This window comes from Bactrocera dorsalis, chromosome 1 (assembly GCF_023373825.1).
Source record: "Bactrocera dorsalis isolate Fly_Bdor chromosome 1, ASM2337382v1, whole genome shotgun sequence".
NCBI lineage: Eukaryota > Metazoa > Arthropoda > Insecta > Diptera > Tephritidae > Bactrocera > Bactrocera dorsalis.
The window spans coordinates 3,109,030-3,121,972 of record NC_064303.1 but is presented as its reverse complement, the minus strand read 5'-3'; the positions used below and the strand labels follow the sequence as shown (position 1 = coordinate 3,121,972).

Here is a 12,943-nt window from a genome sequence, read left to right as displayed (position 1 = left end):
TTTACACATCTGGTCAACTTAGTTAGCTAAACAATTAATTTGCCTCATAGCCTCACTTGCTCCTCTTTATGTACACATTGCACACGTGGCCAAACGCAGACACATGTGCTCGACTTAACATATGTACATATGTATCTAAAACTGATTTATGTACACATATACTGAATACTAGAGCATATCTGACATTTGAGTTGGCACAATGAAGTTGATTTTACGCTAAAAGCACACTAACCTCTTTGTGTTTACTCATGACTGCCAGGACCATAGATACGCTAGTCACCTACGCAGAATATATGTATGAATATCCGTTTAACTGCTTTGCATTTTCCGAAATGCTTGCTGTTGTGACTAGATGAATATGAGCAGCATTTGTAGAGATGTGGATTAAATTTAGTTATTGTGTTGCTATAGTTTTCGGAATGGAGGGTTGACTGAGGTAGTGAGTGATGGAGAGAAGACAATTATACTCGTACACTCAAGAGCAGCTAAATCCTTAGCTTTACAGGCTTTTAACTTCAGAACTACAATTTTAAGATGCATTATTGGAATCCCGTATATTGTTAATATGTTTTTCCATTGATTTTGATTACAAATATTAACCAATAACAAGAAAAAACGTTAAATTCTCCTGTACTGAAGCTTCATAGATGCATTTCTTATAACATAAAAAGTATAAAAAGTTCTCTAGCTTTTTTGTTGTTGCTACTACCGACGATCACTCACCACCTGAGTCTCGCACACAATGGCTTCCGCTTTTACGGACACAGCACTAGGCGCCATACGCCCGGCTAGCCCGTGGCCTAAACAAAAACCACCATGTGAGTGGGACCTATCGTTGTTTTTCCTGCAATCGTCTACTTGAACTTTCCTTAAATACGTCGACGACATGGAACATTTGTCCAGCGAAATTCAGATCAATAAACATTTAAACCTTACCGCCATCTAAGTGGGGAGCAATCAACCGCTACAACAACAACGTTTCTATCTCCATTTTGATCGGTGAGTTTATATAGCAGCTACATAGTATAGTCAAGGTCGCTAGTGGAGGTTACGTTCTCACCGAAATCAAAAATAATATGACAACTTGAAACGACCCACGCGCGATCTGTCAAAAAGGGCTATAGAAAAAGTAACTCCACTTGGATCACCCGTTATTTAGATACTTAAATAACGGGTGATTTTTTTGAGGTTAGGATTTTCATGCATTAGTATTTGACAGATCACGTGGGATTTCAGACATGGTGTCAAAGAGAAAGATGCTCAGTATGCTTTGACATTTCATCATGAATAGACTTACTAACGAGCAACGCTTGCAAATCATTGAATTTTATTACCAAAATCAGTGTTCGGTTCGAAATGTGTTTATCGACAAATTTTGTTCAGCGATGAGGCTCATTTCTGGTTGAATGGCTACGTAAATAAGCAAAATTGCCGCATTTGGGGTGAAGAGCAACCAGAAGCCGTTCAAGAACTGCCCATGCATCCCGAAAAATGCACTGTTTGGTGTGGTTTGTACGCTGGTGGAATCATTGGACCGTATTTTTTCAAAGATGCTGTTGGACGCAACGTTACGGTGAATGGCGATCGCTATCGTTCGATGCTAACAAACTTTTTGTTGCCAAAAATGGAAGAACTGAACTTGGTTGACATGTGGTTTCAACAAGATGGCGCTACATGCCACACAGCTCGCGATTCTATGGCCATTTTGAGGGAAAACTTCGGACAACAATTCATCTCAAGAAATGGACCCGTAAGTTGGCCACCAAGATCATGCGATTTAACGCCTTTAGACTATTTTTTGTGGGACTACGTCAAGTCTAAAGTCTACAGAAATAAGCCAGCAACTATTCCAGCTTTGGAAGACAACATTTCCGAAGAAATTCGGGCTATTCCGGCCGAAATGCTGTATTTTATATGCTTTCAATTTAAGATCTCGGCGTGAAATGCGCCAAGTCGTACCATACGTCAGTCCGAGTTGCTACGAACGGCACTAAATCGACTCTTGGCGATCTTCGTGTACACTCTCAGCTACGGCTGCTATAATTTCTTCACTGCGAGCTACACGTGGACTTAAATATTGATGAAACATTAGAGAACTGTGACAATTCTCGCAAACTGCTAACTGACCAGCATTTTTCCAAGTACGAGCAGCTTAAAATTTCCCTAACGAGCAACTAAAAATTGCACAGCAATAAAAGCGAAGCGTGTTGAATAGCAAGTCCGAATACGAAAATGAATACACAAGTTTTAAAAGAATTTATTTACTAAGTAAGAACCGTTAACATTTTCACGAAGATGTGACTGCAACATTGTCGCGCTTAATGTAGCGAAGACGCGGAGACACGAATATGCGCCCTAGAAATGGTGGATGAGAAAGTGGCAAGAATTTGAATTTTTCCAATTAGTAGAGAGAGAGGAAAATGTGCAAAAATAATTGTAGGAACTGAAAGAAAGCACGTGATAATAACTAATGCACTACGAGAGAATTCCTCTTGCTTTATGCAAATTCGCAAAAGTTACCAACTACCACAGGAGCGCTAACAAATGCTACTAAACTATTAACGGAAACGGAAATTGCGCTTAAACACGCTACACTAGTTCCACAACAGCTGCTCTAATAGCAAACCAAGTGGAAAAGCGCAGAAACAGCAGCAGACCAATATATGCTAATGGCGTTGCTGCTCAGCGTGCTGCGCTAATTAATGACTATTTAAATGACGCACGTAGAGAGCGCTGATTACCTGCATTTGGCAGCGCGTGCTCTTATCTATTCAAGTGTGAAATTTTACTGAAAATTGCTTGGAACAACAGTCGCAACTCGTGCTTTTTGGTGGCGGAAATCGCAGCTGCTGCGGTCTGCACGGGAACAAAGTTGCGCAAACCGGATTTGCAAATAAAAACTTTTTAAATTCCATTTGGAGTCAGTTTGGCAACATTTTTTTTTTTTTTTTGCAAAACTCAAAATTTAGTTTGCGAAAAGCAGTTTTGATGTGCAACTTGCAATGCGAACGCTAAAAGACATGAATTTTGAGCGCAAAAAAGTATGCTAAATAGTTACAAAACTTAGTGTTGCAAAACTAATTTGTATTGTAAGTTTGTTCATTTCAAAATTTTTCGAAAAAGAATAATAAATTAATTGTTAAGAGTACTATTTTTTAATCGTTTTCGTAAAATATTGTAATAATTTTGTGACTGTGACGTTAGAGGCAGTTCCTTGCTAATTTTTGGTTGTTAAAATCGAAAATTATAGTCAAATTCCCTAACACGTAGGATTTTTTGTGTTTTAATCAAGGGGCTTAAGGGTCAAACCACCACCATCAGCATCAACTCAAAGTCGTAATCGGCCTCAAATATCCCACAGTCCTAGCACATCAGTCGCAAATTTTTTCTTCAGATTTCTTAAGTAGTGTAGTTTAAACTATAAAAATACTATTTATTATTTATTTATGCTAAATTTAATACACCATTTTTGTATCTTTTCAGCATCGTCTACTTCACCGGTGAGTGAATTAGTCTTTTCTAATATTCTAAGTTCCGATAATCGAGACAGACTGAATGGGATATCGACAAGATTTTCTCTATTAACTATTACCATGCGACATACTAAAAAAAGAGTTCCCTGGGTCTCAGTAAGGTACCTCACATACAATCACCAATCATAAGCAAAGTCAGCCGGATGTTCGAAAAATCTGGTAATAGTTATGCCTACCCGAAGGACAAATTTTTGCCCAATTTTATCTATTTTAGGCACAATGATATACCGTTATAAATAAAAAGTTTTCTGTAATTTTCATTGAAATAACTCAAATATTGGACGAATATCCAGCATAAAGTCACTTGGAAGTTCGAAAATCTTTATATCTAGGAGATCTGTACATTAAAATAAAAATTAAAAAAAATTTTGCTCACAACTGCCCCTTGCTCCTGCGATCCTCTGTACCAAGTTACAACTTTATATCATAATTTAGTGCTTAGTTGTGGCACTTTATATGTTTTTAATGATGTTAATGGTGATTTGTGGGCGTGGCAGTGGTCCGATTAAGCTCATCTACGAATTCGTAATTTTTGTTGTACTAGGGACCCCATATAGCAAGTTTCATCGAGATATCTCAATTTTTACTGAAGTTACAACGTGCACAGACGGACGAACAGACAGACAGTCAACCGGATTTCAACTTTCTCGTCATCCTGATTATTTATATATTGTATATATAACCCTATATCCATCTCGATTAGTTTTAGATGATACGTGCAACCGTTAGGTGAACAAAACTACAACACTCTGTAGCAAATTGCTCCAAGAGTATAAAAACTGTAAACAATTTAACAGAAATTACTTTTTATTCGATATTTTCGGCAACTATTTTCCATTTGTGTACTCCAAATTTCCGTTACCTACAAATTATTGTCGTCGAAACCACAAATTTTCACACCCTAAAACAATGTTCAATTCAAAATGCTTATCACAAATGCCTCAGACCTAACGGCACATGAGCGATACGCAAATTTTCCACAAGTCAAATGTTGAAAGCGAATTTGCATGACAATTGAGTGTAGGACACAGTCAGGATGAACACTTCACGAGCAACAAGTTATACATATTAGCTGTATGGTGAATGCCTATTTATCTACACATGAAGAGCTGATACACTCAGCATTGAATTGAATAGCAGCGGCATCCGCAAAAGTATTCACGCCCTTACAAACTCAATGAGAACCAACCTACGCTGGAACACCCAGCCAGCTTATGAATAAGGCAATGTGTGGAGCTGGCTAACCAAATATTTACACAAGCCATAACCAACAACGAGAGTACAAGGCAGGCAAGTATATATACATATGTACGTATATATAACGCTGCCAAGCAGACAGTAGAGAATGCAGTTATTTGCGGTAGGTTGTGCGCACGAGTATGCTAGTATACCCTGCAAGTAGGCAAGTAGAGCGGAGTCTATACATGTACTCAAATAATTGTTCGTTGATGTGTGGTTTAAGCACTAAAAGTTGCCTTACTCAAAGTTGAATGTTTTTTGCCCGACGTGCTCGACGTCGGCTCGTCTATACCGTTCTACGACTTGAGCTTGTATCGGATTAAATGAATGTGCGGTGAAATGCATGAAAAGTTAATTCACTCAAGCTTAAAATATACTGAAAAAGTACTAACGTTACGATAACCACTACAAGCGATAGGAATGTGTGAGCGTGAGAGGCAGGTAGAGCGGAAGGATTTTGATGCCTCCTCACATTGCTTACAAATTTGCTGGTGTTTTTGTGCCTCTAGTAATTTGCCTTCTCACCTCTATTAATTTTCACAAAAAATGCAATAACAAAAACAAGAGCCAAAGTTCTTTTGCACTTGATTTGTGTTTACCAACAATTTTGTTATTTTTTTCTTTTGTATTTAAATGCCACCAGGTGCCACTATTAATCACTTTGCGATTGTCACTCGTATCACGTGCAATAGATTAAATTGATGACTCTGAAGCAAGAATGTACGTTTTTGCAAGCTATGTGTCCGTCTGTGTCCGTCTATAGTTTTACAGCACGCAAGCACTTTGGGCCTACGCTTGGGCGACTTTAATTACTTTGCTTTATGGAAGTAAAATATATATGTAATACATATAAGATAGAAATATGTTTACATTAGTGAAGTTTAACTTTTCGGGAGTATAAAAAATTCTGCGTCAGTTTTTGAGATATCTGAATGAAATTCAATGCATTGATGCATTTTGACATTCTATTAATCATTTGTCGGAAACGGCCAGATCGGACCGGCCTTATCTCACATACAACCGATTATTCACTTATTTAATTTCGATAAAATATCGGACAACTGTATAAAAATTTACGGTTGATCTGAAGTCGGGAAGTGGTAGTGGTAGTGCTTGAGTTTTTATCTCGATTTCCGGAAAAGCCACAATTTTTATGAAGAAAACGTAAATGACAAAGTTGGAGGTAATAAAAAGATCTACAACTTTTGCCTGATCACATTTTTCACACAATCTCAAAATTTAGTGAAGTATTTAAATAAAGAATTTTTGGTTTTTTACTTGTGTCTTTTACAAATAGTGTTATTTCTTTCACGAAATTTGAGGTTAACTAAACTTTTAAAATTCTAATTAAAAAATAAAAAAAATTTTAAAATTAAAAAAAATATTTTTTTACCTTTATTTGGCCTAATAACGGAAAGAGATCCAAATTTTTAATAGAAAAAAATTACTTTAATTTTCTTTTAAAGTTCAAGAAATATTTAATCTATTTTTAATTTGTTGCTTAATTAAATTTTTACTTCGCAAATATTGCACAAAATCACTTCTATCAACAATGTTTTACAAATTGATAAATCAGTTTGAATTTCCAGCGAAAGTTACTTCAATTAAAAGAGCTTAACAGCAAGTAAATATAAAGTTTTAGTGTTTAACTTATAGTTTAACAACAGTTTGCCGGCTTATCTGATGCAATTGTAGGGGCAAAGAGAACTAGAGAAGCAGATAAGCAATGAAAGTACATACGAAAAGACAAACAAAAGTTATCTATGGACAAACTAAGCGCGTTGCGTTTATAACTTTCAAGTGCTGACACGCTACACATACACATATATGTACATATATATAAGTACATAAAGACTCACATACATACGTACATAAGTTATTAAGTGCAAAATGTATCAAGTGTCTCGAAGATAGGGCACCATAAGAAGTGTGTCACTATTTGATAGGAGAAGTTTCAACAGAAAAGTTCGTCGTTAAGTTCAGTGTGAGACTTATAGCAGCAGCTTTTGCCTTTGAAACTATTTTAAGATTTTAAACTGTTAGCAAAATGCTTGCTGATGAAGTAAGTACTTAAAAACTACAATTGAGTTTTTATGTTTGTTCTGTTGATCTTCAAATTATTAAAAAAGCAAAAATTCACCTTTTTACATAGAAACGCTCTTGCCAAGTACTTTCTCTAAATAGCGGACTCAGAGTTATTCACAATTATGACAGAGTCTGATGGCAGCATTCAGATCTTTTGTTCGAGTCGTCTAACATTGACACGCTTCATACCCAAAACATTAACCAAAATGTGTTTAGTCGAACCGTGAAATATTTGAAATTGTTTTTTATATCTCTGCAGCACATGATACGATTCTCAAGCACTGTTACTTTAACTCTTTTTCTAAGTTATCGGCATTAAAATAGATGGATGGACGACTCGCTTTGGCCAAGTTTTCGATGACTTCACTTCAGTGGTAAAAATGGCCAAATTAACATTTTGCGTCGTATAAAGACACAGACTAATTGATATACGGTGATCAAACTTCAAGCAAATATTAAGAAATGTAGTACCAATCTAGAAAAAATAGGCTAGTCCGGGTCAAATTTGTTCACATGGCCAGATTAAACACACACTAAGTGACTTATGGAAATAAAACCTCACACAAATATTAAAAAAGGTCGTAACAAACTAGAAAAAATAGGTCAGTCTGGGTCAAATTTGATCACATGGTACTTTAGCTAAAAATTGTATAGTTTTCGAGTACTAAGGTGAATTTACTTAATATCATAAAAAAAATTGAATTATCCGCCTCAAATTTATTTCAGTGAAAAAAACTTCAAAATGACCTCTTTTTAATAATATATTCCTATTTCTACAACTCACAGAACTTACGATATATATATTTTTTTTTTTTGGAGAATTTTGCTTTATTTGCCAGTAGACGCAACTTGTACAAACACGCAGTCAAGCTAATATCGCTTCAACCAAAACTAATATTCAATAAACTGTTCGTCAAAACGTGCGAAATAAGTTTGCAATATTTACGATAAGTTAAGAAACTTGTGACAGTTAGGATTTTTAGCGACGAAGCAATATCAATTGCCTGCTGCCAATAATCGATTGACATTTGCGGCAGCTTCTTTTGACGTTTAAAGAGAAATGTTGAAACTTTATATAGCCAACAAGCCAAAGTAATGTTGGAAGGCAAAGAACTTGACCTTAAATGGTATACACAAACACACAAACACGAAAGAAATATAAAAGAAATAAAACTAGGACAAACAAAGTGGCAATTTATATACGTGTAAAAGCAAATGTAAAGGAAAAGGAGAAAAAGGTGTACAACAATGTAATAGGAAACAAACTGAGGGAGTCGCCAAAACATTGATGGGACGTATGGTACATACATATGTATGTATGTGTGTACGTATGGATTTATACACCACAAATAACAACAAAAAAATTAGCTTAAGCGATTGTCAAGTGGCAGCAATAAGGTTTTAGCGCTACATTATCGTTTAAGTCTACTGATTAGTTTACTGAGGTGCGAAATGTCAATAAGGTTGTAGGGCATACAACATAAATGTTTAAATGAGAGCAAAGCAACAAAGCAAATAAAAAATAAGTAAATGAAATATATGTGAGCATAAATATTTCTAGTAAGGGCTGATAATAATTTAAAATGTTTGAAAAAAAATTATCTGAAGCGTATCGCTGCCTGCTGAGACCCGATATTCCCGAACTAGAGATAATAATAAAAATAAAACACACATACATACTTCATTTATGAGCAGACACTCGCCTGCTGATAACAACTAGCGTCACTGAGTGGCTTCATGCTGCAGCAGGCAGCACGTGGATCTTTGGACTGCCGCAGAGCATGACTAATTTACGAACACTTTTACAATCTCCAGAGATTTACGGTTTATTTACACTCAAAATTTGAGTAAAAAAACATTTACTGCCAACGAGTAAAATCTAAACAGAGATTAGAGGCAAAAAATACAAACAAAACAGTACTAAAAGTTAAACCCGAGCTACCCCGCGGTGAAAAAAGTTGCTACGTGCGAACTATCGCGCCGGCAGATTGACAAAAAATAAAAAAAAAAAAAAAATTAGCACAAAAGTCGACCAAAAAATGCTAAATATATGTTAATTATTGCCAGATGATGCGAAATTGAAAATGTTTATGGGTACACAGTGCCATATGTTGATATGCTCCAAAAAATAATCTACATACATATGTACGTATGTATTTTTGTATTTAAGCCGTAGTTGTCGAAATTTCAAACTGATATGAAACGAGCTCTAGTTTGAAAACTATTGTTTACACATACATATGTATATAAATAGGAAATATTGCTTACACTGTACATATACATATAAAGCAAAAAATGAGATCGTTCACTATGTAATTTAGTTTGATGACAACAGCCGATCTTATTAAATTCTTTTGCCATCAACTTCACACTTAACCGCTGTACCGTTATATATTTGAACAGCTGATATACTAACTACTGATTTACAGTTTATTGTATGAAAATTTCAATAACCAAGTTTTTAAGAGGAATTATTTTTAATCGAAAATTCTAACGTCAAAATATATTTTTTTAAGTCCGTCGGCATTTTCTCTGTTGAAATTTCTACTTTCTAATAGTGTAAAAACTATACATTGCTTTGGTAAGTTGTTTCAGAAAATACAACAAAAGGTCCACTAAACGATTCAAAGCTGGTTTTGTGCTTTGAACATACATACATACATATGTATATATATTAAGTTGCCACGATCTTATAAAGTATGCCCTGAGTTACTACACTGAGCATATACGATTTCTTAGCGCTTCCAATACTGAACAAAGATGTTTAAACCAACCAAAATACATTTTTGCAAACAATTATTTGAGATAAGACAAAATTTGTATCTGAACTACACATACCATACTAGTAACTGCATTTGTACATAGTACGTACACGCATACCATCTATTGTAGCTATTTTTATAAAACACCGAAATTTGTGTATTAATAATTTCCGCAGCGCGTGAAGAGAAACAAATTTCTAGTATTTCAAACGGGTTGCCGATATTCACTTATGTATATATAAAGGTCTGTACAAAATGCATAAGCAACCGAAAAAACTCACATTTATATGGCTTTAAGTAATTGAAGAATTTCTAGTAAGAATACAATTGCATCTGCAAATGCCTTCTTTTATTATTCCTACATACATACAGATGTATGTATACAAAACAAGAAAATACAGAAATTCTTTGTTCACCTGGCTTGCAAACACATAAAGTAGAAATGTCTGTAATAAATCCATCATTTCGGCGGCAGTTCGGTATATGTATGCTTTAAATAACTACAAAGGTAACGGCAAAAAAGTCGACTTTGTAAGTATTATTGTAAAGCAGAAAGCGCAAAGTCATGTGTATACATTGAAAATTCATTAAAACTCTCAAAATTCTTGTATATAAGATAAAAATGTTCAACACACACACATTTATACATACAAGATCAATATATAAACTTAAAATGTTTACAATGTTATGTACATATGTATATATATCTATGTATGGTTGGAGCAACGGGATAAAATTATATATATCTTTATTCACTCTACTTAATATTCAAAGAAAGTTTTTATGTGTGTTCATTTTATACACCATCAATTTTCTTCGGTATAAAAATCTCGTAACTATTTATTCTAATATGCAGCACACAAATTGGTAGCCAAACAAATTAACACCTAAATTTCACATAACATTTCGAATTGAAGAATGTATCCGCAAAAACCTATTGACGCTATTTACCGTACGTGGAAGGATATGCAGCACACAAATGTACACTTCCTTTCGCCTACATATGTACATATGTATATAAATTTATATGTCTGTTACATATAGGATGTGCCAGCAACCATATGTTGCCAAGCGGCTGTGCGGCTTACATCCGAATCCAATCACGTATTGTAAATCACGTGCATTTTAAACTAACTTAAGCCGTGGAAGAATTCTTTCGGTTGCTTTTTATGCTTGTGGGATTTCTCCTTTCAAATTTATTGCAGCAAGGAGAGTTATATTATACTTCAATTGCGAAAATTTTGTTGAATCTTAGAAAATATTTTTCACAATTATATTAAACAGTTATTTTTGAATTATGTTTGGTAAGAAACAATTTATTTTAATACAACACATCAGTAACTTGATATTTCTCCTTTCAAATTTATTGCAGCAAGGAGAGTTATAATATATTACAACTGCGGAGATTTGTTGAATTAATGTTGTATAACTAAAAACTAAGTGATAAGTTCACAATTTGCAAACAGATGGACGGACGGACATAGCTAAATCGACTCAGATCGTAATGCTGATCAGATACCTGTATATTCTTTATAGAAGATCTCCGATCTTTCCTTCTGGGTGTTGAAAACTACATAGCAAATTTCATATACCCTATTCGAGGTATACTTAAATAAGAATGACCATATACCCTGTTCGAGGTATACTTAAATAAGAATGTTTGGTTAGCATTGGTTTTGTTTATAAATAAATTTGTTTATAGGTCATTCAGAGCTTCGAACAATATTATATGTATGTACATCTGTATATACTATACATATGTTTGTACATGGTATGTTATGAATTTGCAATGTCTGAATGTTGAAAAATAATTAAGCGAAATCTAAAATATGTTGTAGCTTAAACAATAGCAAATTATATAACATAAAAAAATTCAGGAAAACTGTTAATAAAATATCTTTGCAAACAGTTTATCAATCAACTGCAAATCATTTCCACACAACGATTTGGCATCATGCTCGTGGAACGTACATACCTTCATAGCCCGCCCGTTGGCGATCAGAATCGTACTTCGCTAACGCTTTCTTTATAGCTTCACGCTCCGAATCCTTTAAATTGTAGACCAATTCGCGCGCGCGTTCCGAACACAAAGGCTCATGGGCCGTATCGGTTGGATATTTGCCGCGTAACGGCGTTATAGCTTGTGTACAAATATTGGTATGTGGCTGACGGAAGTTACTATGGCGTTTGTGAGTATTGCTTTGCAGTCGGGGGAGGTGGGCATGTTGATAACGTTGCTGCAAAAGGATGCCGGCAATGCTGGTAGCGCTGGCAGTAAAATTGGTGTTCACTATAGGGTTGGCGAGCGTGGTACCACCAACTAAATTCAACTGATTTCGCTGGTTTCCCAATTGTGTTAATAATCGTGTTTGTTGTTTGTTTTTGTGTATTTGTTGCGGTTGGAATAAACGCAAACAAGTCCGCGCACAACGCATCAGTTGATATTTATCTGCTTGCATTTTATTAACTTAATTAAATATTTATATTTAAGACTAAGAATAGAACACTGACGCTTTTGTTTTGATTTTTTTGTTTTGCTTTGTAAAGAAAGCTCGACTGAATCACAGTTTAAAGCGCGCACAATATTGCTTCTGTAATAATTATGTACATATATTAAATTTCATGTATCAGCTATGCTATGTTACTACATATGTAAATGACGTCACGTAAGCACTTGTCGCGGTACTGCCACTAGAGTTTTTCTGTTGAGGTAACACAGTATCACTATTCGAAGCTTGTGCTTAACAATTTTATACTCAGCTAAAAATTTCCTCAACACTCACACAACAGCAATGCAAAATCAGTTAAAAATAGCACGAAATTTCGTTGTACACCCGAATATTGGCGTTGTTGACGCGGCGCTTTAACAAAACCGACTATCACTGGCCTTCTTCTGGTTTCCGTGTGTTTACTGGTTTTGCATGTTGGCCCACAAAAGCTCGGCGAATTTTCTTGACCAAAAACTTTCCAGTTTGTTGCGCTTTTATCCGCTTTCCCACCACTTCAAATTTGTTGTCCAACAAATATGTAAAAAAAAATAAAAAGTTATTTTCAGCTGAAGTGACTTTCGAAGCTCAACAGCTGTTTCGCACACACGGTTGCATTTTTGTGTATGTATGTAAATACCAGGAATGAGATGGAATGTGAAACAAAGGGTGACTGTTTTATGCAGTGAATTGATGATTTTTGAATTCAAATTTAAGAATTATATATTTTTAATAAAAAAAACAAAATTAGTTCCTTACATTTATTAATTTTTTTACGAGAACTAATCGCTGAATTTTGGAGTTATCGATCTGAATTTTTGTACATGAGCATTTCTCT

General features: G+C 34.9%; 1 protein-coding gene across 2 annotated transcripts in view; it reads right to left on the bottom strand.

Annotated features, from left to right (window-relative positions):
- The window catches only part of LOC105232358 (transmembrane protein 65), a 38,521-nt gene extending 25,830 nt beyond the window's left edge, over positions 1–12,691 (bottom strand). The window contains exons 1-2 of one of the 2 annotated variants that reach the window (XM_029552846.2): positions 12,403–12,688; positions 11,595–12,210 (exon numbers count right to left, since the gene is read on the bottom strand). In XM_029552846.2, coding sequence (XP_029408706.2) covers positions 11,595–12,078 — 484 coding nt within the window. In that variant the 5' untranslated portion in view covers positions 12,079–12,210; positions 12,403–12,688. Of the gene's footprint in view, positions 1–11,594 lie in introns of both variants that reach the window. The other variant, XM_011214020.4, reaches the window with a different exon arrangement.
- Positions 12,692–12,943: the final 252 nt, after the last annotated feature.